The 14,809-nt window shown below is 48.3% G+C and overlaps 1 protein-coding gene across 1 annotated transcript in view; it reads right to left on the bottom strand.

Moving 5' to 3' along the window:
- TXNDC9 (thioredoxin domain containing 9) overlaps positions 1–12,010 on the bottom strand; it is a 90,773-nt gene extending 78,763 nt beyond the window's left edge. Inside the window, exons 1-2 of the mRNA XM_086934730.1 lie at positions 11,864–12,010; positions 10,874–11,100 (exon numbers count right to left, since the gene is read on the bottom strand). Of these exons, the coding sequence (XP_086790856.1) occupies positions 10,874–11,062 (189 nt within the window). The 5' untranslated portion in view covers positions 11,063–11,100; positions 11,864–12,010. The remainder of the gene's footprint in view (positions 1–10,873; positions 11,101–11,863) is intronic.
- Between the last annotated feature and the right edge of the window lie 2,799 nt (positions 12,011–14,809).

Here is a 14,809-nt window from a genome sequence, read left to right as displayed (position 1 = left end):
TCATGGAGGAGCTGTTCTCCTCCCTCAAGGCGGACATCTTGACCCTCCGGCAAGACATGGCGGGGGAATACAGAGAACTCCGCCGCGATGTCGACGATATTGGTGAACGGGTGGCGGCCGTGGAGACCTCTGACCAGGCCAGGAGCGCAGAGGTGGAACATTTGCAGCAAGAAATCCTCCGGCTCCACGCCCAGCAGACGCAGCTCCAGGCCCATGCTGAGGACCTGGAAAACCGGTCCAGGAGAAATAACATTAGGGTGAGGAACATGCCGCTTAAAGCAGAAGGAGGCGACATCGCAGCCTATTTGCGGGACCTGTTCCGAGAGGTCCTGGGAGAGGGGGATGACTTCGACATCCGCATCGACAGGGCCCACCGAGTGGGCCTAGCACGCAGGGCACCAGCTCCCCCCCCCCGACATCTTGGCCTTCCTGCCGGACTACCCTCTCAAAGAACGCATTCTGAAAGCGGCACGCCAAAAACAGCCTCTCCGCTTCAGGGATCACGCCATTGAACTTTTCCAAGACTTATCTGCGATCACTCTATAAAAGCGGCGGACATTCAAGGTGGCGACCACTTTCCTTCGAGATAAAGGTGTCCAGTGCTCTTGGGGCCACCCCTTTAGACTGATCTTTAAGTGGAATGGCACGCTTCATCAGCTGCGGTCCCTACGGGACACTTGTGCAGTGCTGGGCCTCACCACGGAGGGGGAGGGCCAGGATGACGCCGCGGACCTCGAGCCTTCCCAGACGCGGTCTCCCCGCTCCCAGGCGGACGGCTGGCAGACTGTGAGGAGTCGTCGCACGCCTAAGAAAGGGTTCAAGCCGGACCCTTCGGAGGTCGCGACAGAACACGCAGCAGCGATTCAGAAGGTCTCCACGGACACTGCGGCGGGGCCTTGAGAAGCCTAGGGCACAGAGGTAGACAAATGATTCACACATTGTGTGGGGGGCGGGACGGGGGGCTCCGGGCCCGCCAGTGCCACGTTTTCCCGCTTCCAGAGACTTCACCAGGGGCCTGGACAATTGCCGGATAGGCCCCGGACAATGTTTTCCTGTTGGGGATGGTTGGTTGGGGCACAGGGTTGGGGGGGGGGGGGGGGTGTTTGGGGTTGGGTGCTCGGTGTGTTCAGTATGGGTTAACGATTGCCAGATGCGGGGGGGGCGGGACGGGGACGGGCCCACTGCAGTTCACTTCCACACTTTCCCATGGCCGCTGATGTTATCCGTGTTTTATCCCTTAACGTGAAGGGGCTCAACAACCCGATCAAGCGGAGGGCAGTTCTTTTTCTGGAACATTCTGGGGCTGACCTCTGCGTGCTGCAGGAGACGCATTTGCTGGCAAAGGATTGGCACCGCATGAAAGCTAGGGCCTTCCCATATCAATTTTTTTCGGCGACCTCTGAGAAGAAAGCGGGGGTGGCTCTGTTGGTGGCTAGGCATTTTAAGGGGCGGGTGGGTAGCAAGGTGGCCGAAATCAAGGGTAGACTCCTGGCACACTCTGGCCACATAGGCACATTCTCCTTCACGCTGGGCTCGATTTACGCGCCAAACGCCCGCCAGGAAGCCTTCCTTCGGGGGGCCCTGTCGGAAGCGCTATCGGGCGACCTGAGACATGTCTTGCTTGGGGGGGGCCTGAATCTTGTCATGGACAATGAAATGGACAGATCTGGAAAGAGATTTGGGGACTCGGGGGCACTTTCGGCAGCGGGGAAGCAATGGCTGGCGGACAGGGGGTTGGTCGATGCCTGGCGGGAACTACACCACACTGCCCCGGGGTACACTTTTTATTCCGCAGTACACCGCACATACGCCAGAATAGACCACTTCCTGAGCTCCGCGGACCTTGTCCCCTTACTGAGAGACATTGCAACTAGTCCGGCGGCACTGTCGGACCACGAGGCGGTGACCCTTCAGTTGACCGTCCCCCACACACCCCCACACAAGGGTAGATGGCGGCTTAGGGAAAGCTTACTATCTCGGCAGGGGGCGGTCCAGCGGTTATCCCAGGCCATCACAGATTATCTAGGGGCGAACGACACAGGGGAGGTGACCCATGCGACGCTATGGGGGGCATTCAAAGCGGTGGTCAGGGGCGAAATTATAGCAATTGCGGCTGCAGACAACAAGGAGCGCAAGGACCGGCGGAGGGACTTGGAGGAGCAGGTAATGGAGCTGGAGAGGGCCCACTGCCGCACGGGCGCCCCTCGCATTTGGCGCAAACTTAAGGCGGCCAGAGCCCAACTGGCGAGCCTGGATCTCGACAGGGCGGAATATGCGGCGCTTCGCCTCCGCCACACGTAATATGTGGGTGGCGACAAAACGGGCCGCCTTCTGGCTAGCACACTTAAAGCTAAAACAGTCCGCTCTAGGGTTCCCGTTATACACGGGGATGGCGGCGAGGAACTCCGAGATGATACTAGCATAGCGGAAGCTTTTCGGGCCTTCTATACCCAACTTTATGCCGCGGACCCGGCCATCGAGGGTGAGGCCGGACAGGCCTACCTCGAGACCGTGGACGTCACCGCTCTGAATGAGACCAACGCCGGCGCCCTAGACAGCCCCATCGGTTTGGAGGAGGTTGTGTCGGCCATTGCCAAACTTAAACCCTTGAAGGCCCCGGGTCCCGACGGTTTTTCCGCAGGTTTCTACAAGACCTTCTGCCACCTCCTGGCGCCGGTTCTCACGAGGCTCTTTAACTCCTTTGGGGGCCCGGGTTCGATCCCAGCGGAGCTACTAGAGGCGGACGTCGTGGTCCTACCGAAACCGGGTAAGGACCCCACGGAATGTGCAGCGTACAGACCGATATCGCTGCTCAATATCGACCTGAAGCTCTTCACAGGCATCTTGGCTTCGCGCCTCGGCCCGTGCCTCCCAGGCATTATTGAACCGGACCAGGCAGGCTTTGTCCCTTCCCGCCAGTGTGCAGATAATACCAAACGCATACTACATGTCATCGACAAGGCCCACTTCAACGCCTCGGACGCCGCACTGCTTTCAGTGGACGCCGAGAAGGCGTTTGACAGGGTAGATTGGCGATTTCTCGACCACACACTGGCGAAATTCGGGGTTGGCCCCCGTTTTCGCTCTTGGATAGCGGGTTGCTATGCAACACCTAGGGCGTCCATCAAGGTGAATGGGCTTAGTTCGAAGCCGTTTGATATCCGGCGTGGCACGCGGCAGGGCTGCCCGCTCTCGCCGCTCTTATTCGCCCTCTATATCGAGCCCTTCGCTCAACGTGTCCGTGACAATAGGACGATCACCGGAGTCAAGTTCGGAGGGGTGGAACAGACGATAAGCTTGTACGCGGACGACATCCGGGTCGCGGTGGACAACCCTACGACTTCCTTGCCTGCCTTGCTATCCGAAATGGAGGCCTTTGCCGCGGTGTCGGGTTTTAAAATGAATGTCCAGAAATCGTTTGTTCTCCCACTGGGGCGCAACACCAGGCCGGCTAACAGACCCTTGCTCCGCGTGGGTGGGCTAGCGGTTAGCACTGTTTTACCATACCTGGGGGTTGATTTGACACCCGCCACGGCTCAGACGATCGACCTCAATTACGCTACACTCCTCTCGCGGGTGCAGGGGGACATCGCTAGGTGGAGGCAAAAGCCGCTGTCTTGGTTGGGTCGCGTGGCGGCCGTTAAAATGACACTTCTCCCCAAGATTCTCTACCTCTTCCAGACTCTCCCGGTCACCCCCCCACTGAGGATGATCAAGAAGCTTCAGGACGCCCTGAACCACTATGTGTGGGCAGGCAAGCGACCCCGACTTCGTCGCGACCTCGCTATGCGGGTGACAGCTGAGGGGGGCCTGGGAGTTCCGGATCTGAGGCGCTATTTCCAGGCGGCACAGCTTCGGTATCTGCTGGAGTGGTCCAGGCCCACCTCTGAAAAGCACTGGTTGTTCCAGGACAGGGCCATGGCAGGCATGTCACTGTGGAAGGTCCCATTCCTGGCGCGCCCGGACAGGCCGGCATATTTGAAGAAATCCCCTATCACCAGGACCCTTCTACAGGTCTGGAATGCCACCGCTGTCCCGAGGGGCCTAACGACTTTCCCATCACCCATGACACCCTTGCTGGACAACCCGGCCTTCCCCCCTTGGTTACCGCCGGGCTCGTTTCCCCAATGGCGGCCTTCCGAGTGCCGCTCGGCGGGCCACTTGTTCGATACTGAAGGCTTCCTCCCATGGGACGTGGTGGTGGCTGACTATGCTCTCGACAAGCCTCACCGCTTCCAATATTTCCAACTCCGCCACTGGTTGACACATCCTGAGGTGGCCCCGCTGGTCGGCCGCCCGCTGACCCCGTACGAGAGGTGGCTCGTGACCAAAAAGTCTGACTCTGGGTCCATTACCGAACTGTACCTCTTGCTGTCCCCACCCCCCAATGGGGAGAGATCTGCTGGCCAGAGGCGTTGGGAGAGGGAGTTGGGACGCACACTGTCGGATAAAGAATGGCGGGATATATTTCACAGGGCCCACCACACTGCGAGGAACACAGCCAGCAGGGAGGCGGCGGTGAAAATCGCCTACTACTGGCACCTGACCCCCGAGCGCCTACACCAGGGGAACCCGAGCAAAGATCCCACTTGCTGGAGAGGGTGCGGACACACTGGGACCATGCTACACATACTATGGGAATGCGATGCAGTTAAAGAGTACTGGGAGGTGGTGCTAAGGGACATTGACACCTATTTTGACACTGACATTCCACGCTTCCCAGCGTATGCGATCCTGGGGCTCCCCAATAAACTCATGTTCCCTCTCAAGTCACTGCGGGGTCGGCAGATGGGGCTGGCGATGGGGGCGGCGACTCACCACATCTTATCACTATGGGGCACACCGAGGAAACCCACACATACGGGGTGGCTACACAGGTTGTGGTATATTATGGGGATGGAAAGGATCCAGGCCTCGCTCACACAGGCCTCAGATGCTTTCCGCGAAACTTGGCAACCACTTCTCTCTTTACTGTCTCAGGAATTCACGGTGATCACTTGCCTGAAGTACCTTAGGGTCCTGAAACTAGCTGAAGACTTCCGCGGGGAGATGGCCAGAGCGGAACGCAAGGTTTAATCCGGCCCCCGCTCGGCCTCCGCCAGACTTGCCTAGGAACACACCGGGGGGGGGGGGGTTAAGTAGAGGGTTTTGTTGGGGGTCGGGAGTTGGCTGGGGATCTGGGTGTGGGGGGGGGGGTCGGTTTTGGGGGGTGGGTAGAAAAGAGTTCCTGCACTGCACAATGGGCTTGTTTCTTGCCGTATGATTTCGCATGGACGAACAGTTTATTCACCAGCTGGATTTTACGGGGACATGCTTATATTTGTAGCACTTAAATTGTGGCCTTAACAGCATTGCCTTTTTCTTTTTGTCTTCTCCTGCTGTATTTTGTTGCTTTGTGGAACTCAATAAAACATATTTGATAAAAAAAAAAAAAGTGTATGTATTTGGTTGACATGGATGGGGATCATGTGGAGACTCGGAAACGTGGGTCGGGCTATGTGGTACAGTGGGAATGTGGTTCATAAAGAACAGACAAGTTGCAAGTGGTGATACATTCAGGATTGTTGATGGCATATAAGATGTTGAAGAATTGTTTATAAATGGTTCTTCAGCATCTTATATGTCATTGGTGGTCTTGGGTGTATTATTGTTTGTAACTTGTTTGATCTATATGCTAGTATGATTTATTTACCTTGTACTTATTGTGTTTGAAGTCTGTTTTTTGTGAACCATATTTTTATTGTATCGTGTGGTTTGACTTGTGTTTCTGGGTCTCTGTGTGATTTTTGTCTATGTCAATAAAATATATATTTTTTAATATACATTTCATATTCGACAATTCTTTTCTCCACTGGTCCTAGACTAATTGTTCACGCATTTAGTTGATGGCCTAGGATTTTTTACTCACATTGACAATCCGGTATATGCCAACTGGACCATGTTTTCAGGAGAGTGCACATGCCCTTTAGCACTACTTAGCCATGGTAAAGAGCACAGAGCCCTAAGGCCAACAACAATTAATTCAGCAAACAGGAAGGGTGAAGGCAGAAGGTTTGGGGGACTGCCAGACCAAAGATGTCACATTTAACCCAGTACAAAGAGAATAAAAGCAGTGACCCAAAAAAAAAAAAAAAAAAATGTAAATTCGCTAGTGACAGTGTAATTTACTTGGGTCATGTCATAGATTGGGATGGTGTCAGACCAAAATCTTCTTTGATTTCTTCTATTGAAGATGCACCAACCCTCACAAATAAGGATGATGTGAGGGCATTCTTAGGAATGGCGGAGTTTTGTGCCAAGTATGTTCCTAATTTCGCTGACAAATGCTTCAACATTCGCCAACTTCTTTAAAAAAATGTTAATTTTGCATGGTCTAGCGAGTGCGAAAAAGATTTTAAGACAATTAAATCTGCTATTGCTGGTGCCATCAGCCTCAGTAGTTTTGATCCTGGTGCTGAAAGCATTGGGACTACTGATGCTAGTAATAAGGGTCTGGGGGCTGTGTTGTCACAATTGGGTCAAGGTGGTAAAGAACACATTATTGCTTTTGCCTCAAGGTCTCTCTCTTCCTGTGAAGCAAAATATCCGATCAGTGAGAGAAAGGCATTGGTATGTGCCTGGGGTCTTAATCATTTCAAGTCTTTCACGTGGGGTAAAGTATGTACTATAAGGTGTGATCACAAACCACTAGTTAAAATTTTGACTAGCGATAGTTCATCTAATATTTCTTAAAGACTTGCAAGGATCTCTATGCACATGCAAAACCTGGCCTATAGAATTGTTTATACACCGGGCAAGGATAATTTTGTTGCAAACTTTCTGTCCCTAATGCCCATTATGCTGGAAAAGTGCAAGGACGACAAATGGAATGTTTTCCAAGTAGCTTTGGTCCATGATATTGGTAGAGCGGCTATCAACAAAGTAGAATGGGGAACTGAATTTAAGAGTGATGAAGTTCTAGTTAAGGTTTTGACCTTTGTGTTAAATGGTTGGCCTCGCAAGGACAGTCTTCAGATGCCATTAAACCTTTTTGGGAAATTAGGTCTAAACTTACCTTTTCTGATGATTTTTTGTTGAGAGGAGAGAGAATTATACCTCCTGTTAACCTCCGATCGGGTATTATTGAATTATGTCATGAGGGACATTCTGGCATTACTTGTTCAAAGTCTGTCCTTAAGAAGTTATTTTGGTGGCCTAGTTTGGACATTGAAACTGAAAAAGTGGTCAGGAACTGTATAGCTTGTGGTACTTCTGACAAATCTTTGAAAACCTGTAGACCACCTATGTGTGACGCTTTAAATGCTAAGGAACCTTGGGATACTCTAGCCATTGACATTATGGGGCAATTAGAGATCAATATAGTGATTCTCAAAAGTATTATTATTCTTATGGATGTTTTCTCTCGTTGGCCTGCAGTCAAAGTTGGGGATAAAGCTGATAATATTACTATTTTGAGTTTTTGGATGATAATTTTTCTTCTGAAGGTATTCCAGCTACTTTAAATAGTGACAATGGCATACAATTTGTTTCGACTAAAGCTAAGAACTACTTTGCAAAGTTAGGAATAATTCACAGCACCACCTCTTTATATAACCCTAGCGGAAATGGTATGGTTGAGAGGTTCAACCGTGTGTTGAAAGGGATTATTCAAATTGCGGCTAGTGGTTCCCTTGATTTGATCTCACAAATTGGGAATTCTTTTTGGGCTCATCGTGTGACTGCTACTGAGGCCACAGGTTTACCTCCTTTTATTGTTATGCGTGGTCGCAAACCCAGGTCAAAATGTAATCCTGCTTGGTTAGGTGTTGTTAATTGGTCCAAGGAGGAAGTTTGGGACAGAATGCAACGGATTCACGAGAAAAGTAAGGATTATTTTAATGCTAAACATTCCACCAAACCAGTGACAGTGGAGGTTGGTGACTGGGTTAGAGTAAAAAAAAAACAGGTTTTGTTTGTAAAGGTGAAAGTGCCTTTTTTGATGCTGAAGAAGTTGTTGAAGTTTTACGGAATGCTGTAAGATTGAGTAATGGAGAAGTTTGGAATTTAAAAAGGATTGCCATGGATCATTCCTTTCATCAAAAAAGAGCCAACGTTGGTTCTTCTGAATGGCTGGAGGATGATGTAGAAGGAACTTCTTCTCCTTCTGCCGTTTCTCTTCCTAGAGAAGATCTAACTGCTGATTCCTTTGTTGTTGAGGAGGGAGAAGGGGCAGTTCCACGGAATAGTACTCTTCCGTGGAATGGTACTCTTCCTGATACTCATTCATCTTCTGGTGAGGTTGAGTCGAGTGAGGTCTCTCTCAATCATAAACCTTTATGTATCAAAAAGCCTCCTGTGTGGCTAAAAGATTATGTAATAAATAATAAATAGTTTTTCTTTTTTCTTCTTCTTCTTGTTTTCTTTCCCCTCTTTAGTAAGTTTCCTTTCTTTTAATAATTGTTGTTAAAATATTTTTTTGTTTTTGTACAGAGGGGGAAGTGTTGTATTATTGCTTAGCAACTAGGTTGCACGCGAAGGCAGATGCAACCAAGTTGAGAGAATGCTTTGAGTTAATTGTAGATTTGGATTCTATGTATGCTGGTAGACTGTTGCGAGGTAGATGAGAAGCAGGCAGCATCCACCACTGCTCCTGACGAATAAAGCTATTTCTTCACTAATTGAATTGTTTCTTCAGTTTTACCTTTATTTAAGTGTTGTGTGTGTGCTTACAAAATGAGTATGCAAATGTGTTCATTGACATCACCACAAGCATATTGGCCTGCAGAGGGGGAACCCTGTATGAAATGGCCTGAATGGAAATCTAATTTTCATTAGATACTATTGACTGCGATGACAAAATTAAACCGGAGCAAAAAAAACACATATTCTTGCATTCTGTGGGGCCATTAGGGTTAAAAGTTTTTGAACAATTACCTAAAACTTTAACAGTTGGTGATGCTAATGTATTTGATATGGTCATAGCTGCATTTGATAAATATTTCGCACCTAATGTTTGTATCTGTATTGTCAGACACAAATTTTTCAAAAGGAAACAGTGCAGAGATGGGAGTGTAGATGACTATGTAGCTGCCTTGCACAAGCTTTCACTCGACTGTAAATTTGAAGAGCTTAAAGAGCAGCTAATTCGAGATCAAGTGGTTATGCACACAAAATATCCTGCAATCCAAGAAAGATTATGGATTAATGGGAATGCAGATTTGCAAGATATACTTGCTATTGTAAGGAATGCGGAAATATATTGTTGTTGCATTAAGGAAGTTAAAGGATGGGACTGGGAATAGACAAGATGAAGTGTGGGGGACTGGGAATAGACAAGATGTAGTCAATAACAGTGGAAAGGATGGTCAGAGAATGTCTCGCTTGTGCCAATTCTGACATGGCCCTTAGGACTCTAAAGCCCAGTTTGTGTGAGCTCATCGTAACCCATGGCCCATGGGAGACAGTGGCTATTGATATTATGGGTCTTATAGGAAAGAGGCAAAAGTATGCGATTGCCTTAATAGATACATTTTCTAGGTGGCCTGCTGTTAAAATAGTGGATCGTGTTGAAACTGATGCAGTTGTAATATTCTTAGATGGAAGTGTTTTGTAATGAGAGTCTTCCAAAACAATTTATCATTGACAATGGTGTGCAATTCATGTCTGGTAAAGCGCAGGGTTACTTTGCAAAGTTGGTAATCAAGCATAGGACCACTTAATTGTACAATCCTAGTGGCAAGTACATAATTGAGCAATCAAAAATACTATACAGCTAGCTGTAAAGAACAAGGAAGATTGGGAAGTCCAAGTGGGTAAAACTGTGTGAGCATACAGAACTGGCATACATAATGCTTCAGGTGTTTCACCTTTTGAGGTTATGAGAGGTAGAGATGCAAAAACTAAGGTCAATCCTGCACGGATTTCAGGATTCTGTTGGTACAAGTCTCTCTTTAAATAAGGTTAGAAAAAATGTGGAGGAAACCCACAGGAAGTATAAAAGTCAACATGACGCTAGGAATAATTCTAAAAGATACTCAAGTAGAAGTGGGAATGATGGTCAAAGTGAAGAAACCATGGAATGTGAAAGTCAATTTTCTGAACCATTGAAAGTGCTGCACAATTCTCTTATGCTAAGTGATGGTAAAGATTGGAATTTAAAAAGAATTGCTGTAATTAACAGTGAGATAGTAAAGAATATGGCAAGTACGAGTACCAGTGATGATTGGGATATTGGTGGAAGTAAGGTGGATGTTAGTACTGGAAGTATTGAAGAGGGCGGTAGCAATGAGGGTATTGGTCCTGAAGTGATGTAGTGGAAGGTTATATTGGTGGGACGAGTGGTGATGTACGGAACCTTGAAGAAAGATTGGAACTAGAGGATGGTATCGCAGATGTGCAGGGGTCCACCACTGAAGTGCAAGATTCTACTAATATACAGTATGGAGAGAGTACTGGCAGTAAGGTAGATAAACATGTTAGAAGTAAACGCAAGTGGTTATCCGATTTTGAATGTTATGTAGTAAGTGATTAGTGCGGAGTTAAAAAAAATTGTATTATTAAAGGGGGAAGCTTTGTTATGTCTATGTTAGTAATGAGTAAACACGTTTTCCTTTAAAGCTTAGTGCTCATGCTTGCTTCCTAGTAACATTGCATTCTAGACTGTTAGAACTGTTACTTGGAAGTTGGTTGAGCAAGATTGAAGTTGCAGGTGCTTCGCTTTGTGCCACTTCTTGTGTTGTTCCATTGGAATTAAATTTACTTGAGACTACTACTTCTGCAGCATCATACTTTGCATTAACATTAAAGAATTAGTAATAATACATAAACAGACAACTGTGCTAATAAGCTAAACCTAAAAAAGGCAGCAAATTTAGCTTTATTCTGGAAAACATACTTGTTTTTGCTGCTGCGCCTTCTTTAGAGCAGCAAGTCTTCTTTCTTTCAGGCGGTCTAGCTCGTCATCATCCATCTGGTCCAGTTTATTGATCTCTGCATCCAACTGCTCTTCCATTAAGTTGGCCGTCTGCACCATCTGGTTTTCCAACATTTTTGCAAACATTTCAGCAGATCCAGCATTTGCCATTTTTCAAAAAAGGTTTCGTGTAGGCTTGGGACCTATCACTATAAAGCAAACAGAAGTGTCAGATCCTAATGTATTCACGCAAAAGTTAGACCCTCTAGGCATGAGTTATCGAGCAGAAAATGATGTGCCACTGGCGCATGTCAATGGGAAGCTGTAACAAGCGTGCAATTTTACAGCACCAACAGCAGCTGGTCCGGTCGGTAGCCTTTGGTTACCACAACAAAACATAGAGACTTAATTTGTGAATACAATTAAACAAGTCGCCGCTCATACACGGCTAGGATGATCCAAAATTTAGAAAATAACCGGGTTTTTTTTTTTTACCAGATATAGAAAACCCCTAAGTCCCCCTGCCCCAGAAGTCACACCCGAGTTCGCCATCAGATCACACGGCGATCCTCAAGTTACACAAATAAAAAAACAGTCCCCATTAATATTACAACCCCATAGACCTCAAAAGCATAACCGGTAAAAGTCACCAATACAATCAGTCCCTAAATGTCTGGTTAGAATAACCCTCGGAGGAATCATACCTTGCATCCCAGCGATATTACCACACAAAGCTCCCCCTAGTCCAAGAAATCTAGTCCAAGAAATCACAACTAACAGCCATCCAACACAGGTAAACATGCAGATTCAACACCAAATATTAGAACCCGAGCCTCTAGAATAGTTCTACAGCACTGGCCTTCAAATAATAAACTGCGAAAGGCCCCAAAGAACCAAGATATCATGCGCAAATGAATACCGACACGTTATGAAATATCCGGACGAGAATAAACCGCTTGTATCTCTGCTCACCTGAAAGGTTGGGGGATAACGAGTCCACTCCGGACAAGGTGGGATCAACGGCTCTTATCAATAGGCTTAGGTCTCCGAGAAGGATACTCGCATGCGCGTTCTCTGTTTTCCATGTAGATTAGAGATTCAATGCAAGCCCAATCTGCTGTAAAAAAAAGCCTGACTCAAACCCAACCTGCAAATGGCAGTAGCGGGTAACAAAATATCCTCATAAAACGTCATTTAATAATATTATTTTAACGAATGTCAAAAGACCAGTGTTACTTTAGAGTCAGCCTCAGATACATGCTACAGGCCATTTCAGGCTGGTTGGGTGTCAGGACTGGAGAAAAGCGGGACACAAGCTATTCCAACCCTGTTCAGTAACAAGCGACTGTGTACGGAGTTATCCTTTGTCGGTGTGGCGCGTTTGGCGGAAATACATGTGGATCCCTCGCTGCTTTTGAATACAATGAGGCAAAGGAGCCCCATTTGTGTTCATAAATCGGCCCCTGGCTTAATGCATCTGAGTAGTGACTGGCCTCTGAACACACCCTGCACCCTTCCACTCACCTAAATTATGCACCGCCACCGATTAGCATCTCACACTGGTGCCAAATTGTTTGATGCAGGTGTCTGTGGCAGAACGGGGTGAGTGGAAATGAGAGTGCAAGAAAGCAGGCTGATGGGGTGTTAAAAACAGCCCTAGCACCAATTGAGCCAGGTGAGGAACTTGTCTGCATGACCTTAATGGAGATAGCTTGCACCCCTCTGAAAATGAGCACCCTGGTCCCAGCTCGCCTTTGCCAAAAGCTAGTCCAAATTATACGCATACACATACCTGGTACAGGAGTGTGACCATCATACATGTGTCAGAAAAAAAATCCTATAAATAGCTTAAATCATTAATCACCACACCTGCAACAAAAGGAGCACAAACAGGTTAATTCCATTTGCACAGAATAAGACAGCTGGAGAGTGTCCGCACCATAAGAGAAGCACAAGTCAGTCTCAAATTACACACGCTGCGAGTCAATCTTTATAATACTAAATTTGGCAAACACCCATAACTTCAATACAATATTAACAATATAAAAAAGGTTCCTACTTTTCCGTTGTATCCCACCCAGACTACACACATTTCCTTAAAGCGCAGCTTTTTTCTTTTTTGTGACTCTAACAGTCACGCTAACTATTCAGAACTATATTTGGCACACCCTCCTGTGGTGTTAGCGTTCTAGACGCTACCTGCTTGCGTGTGACGTAACACGCGCCGGCGGAAAACGTGGCTCTGCGCATGCGCAAACGGCGTTCGCGCTAGTCAGAGCCCGGCTCAGCGCGAGCCATACCTATCGCCCGGCGCTCTTCCCAAAGTACTTTATATAATTAAATAAACGTAACCTTCCCCTGATCCTGCCTCCGTGTGATTATTTGGAGGAAAACCTGCACCTCTACAGTGGCGACAAGGGGTGGGATCTGTCCACTCGTTGAAGGAGATAAAGTGCAACACGTGGCAGGACCGAGCAAGCAGAGACACGGGAAGTCCAGAACAAGATCATCTGCGCCATCCACCTGCAGAAGAAGGAATGAAGCGTGGAGGCGCTACAAAATCGAAGGGAAGAGCGTGGCATAGGCGCAGAGACAAGATCAAGTGCACTCGCAGTCGGAGAGCCAAGAAGTGAGGCGACCTGCGCATAAACACGGTAGGAGCACGCTACCACCCCACCAAGGGCCCTGGCTGAGAAGGGTGTCCACGAGCGAGCGGGAGGAAGCGAACCCAGCCCCACCACGTCGCAGGCAGAAGGCGCCAACGCACCTGGCAGCCCCAGAAGCCTGGGAGGAAGCAATAGCACACCCGGCAGCCCCAGGAATCAGGAAGAAGGGCCAGAGAGACAGGTCAAGATGAGCAATCAAGCGTCATCCCTCACAGCGCCGATCCCATTTCTGCCCAGACCTGGGGAACCACAAATGAAGTGGGAGGACTGGAGGGAGTACTTCAGGAACTACTTAGAAGCCCTGGAGGATGAATCAACTGACAAATTCACCCCCGCAAGACGGAGACGGATATTGCTGCACAACCTGGGCCCGGAGGGGATACAGGTGTTCACAAACATTGCGACGACGCCGCTACAAGCAGCAGGCGCAGATGTCTTCAAACAAGCCCTAGACGACCATTATCGCCCAGCTGTTTGCATTTCTATAGATAGATTCAACTTTCAGCAGAGGAAACAAGGCGATGGAGAGTCAGTTGACGATTACGTGGCAGCCCTAAGGAGACTAGCAGTCACGTGCAAGTACGGGGCGCTGGAAGAGGAATTTATCAAGGACCAGATAGTAATGCACACCACCAACAAGAATGTGCAGGACAAGCTATGGGCTCATGGCGAGGCAACACTGAAAGAAGTGATCGCTATGGTAAAAAAAGCTGAGCTCTCCAAGAGATGCACGGAAGCTGCGAAGAAGGAGAGTGTGCATAGAGTCATGGTTAACAAGATTGACAACGCGGAACCATCGAGCAGATACAAAATGGCGCCGGGAGACAACTGCAGAACCAGTAAATGGGCGGGAAGACCAGGTCAAGCGGGAAAGCAGTCCTCTTTCGCCAAATCGACGTGCTACAGGTGCGGAAGTGCAAACCACGCAGCCCAAGACAAACGCTGCCCCGCTTTTCGTGCGAAGTGCATGTTCTGCGGCCTGATAGGCCACTATGAGAAAGTGTGTCGGAAGAAAGAAAAGAAAACGTTGGTGAAATACATAGCGCAGGATGAAGGCGCCGAGGAAGAGTCTGACGAGGACGACAGAGTGTTGTGCATCGAGGAGCAAGTACTATGCATCGACACCCAGCGATCTGACAAACCGAGAGCAGGCATGCTAATAGGAGGTGTGAAAATCAGGATTGCTATTAACTCTGGATCCCCGTACACCATTGTGCAGACATCGGTGTGGGAAGGAGAATTCAAACCGAGC

The sequence above is a fragment of the Lissotriton vulgaris genome, chromosome 8 (genome assembly GCF_964263255.1).
Source record: "Lissotriton vulgaris chromosome 8, aLisVul1.2, whole genome shotgun sequence".
NCBI classification, from domain to species: Eukaryota; Metazoa; Chordata; class Amphibia; order Caudata; family Salamandridae; genus Lissotriton; species Lissotriton vulgaris.
Note: the sequence above shows the minus strand (reverse complement) of the source record. Positions and strands in the feature narration are given on the sequence as shown.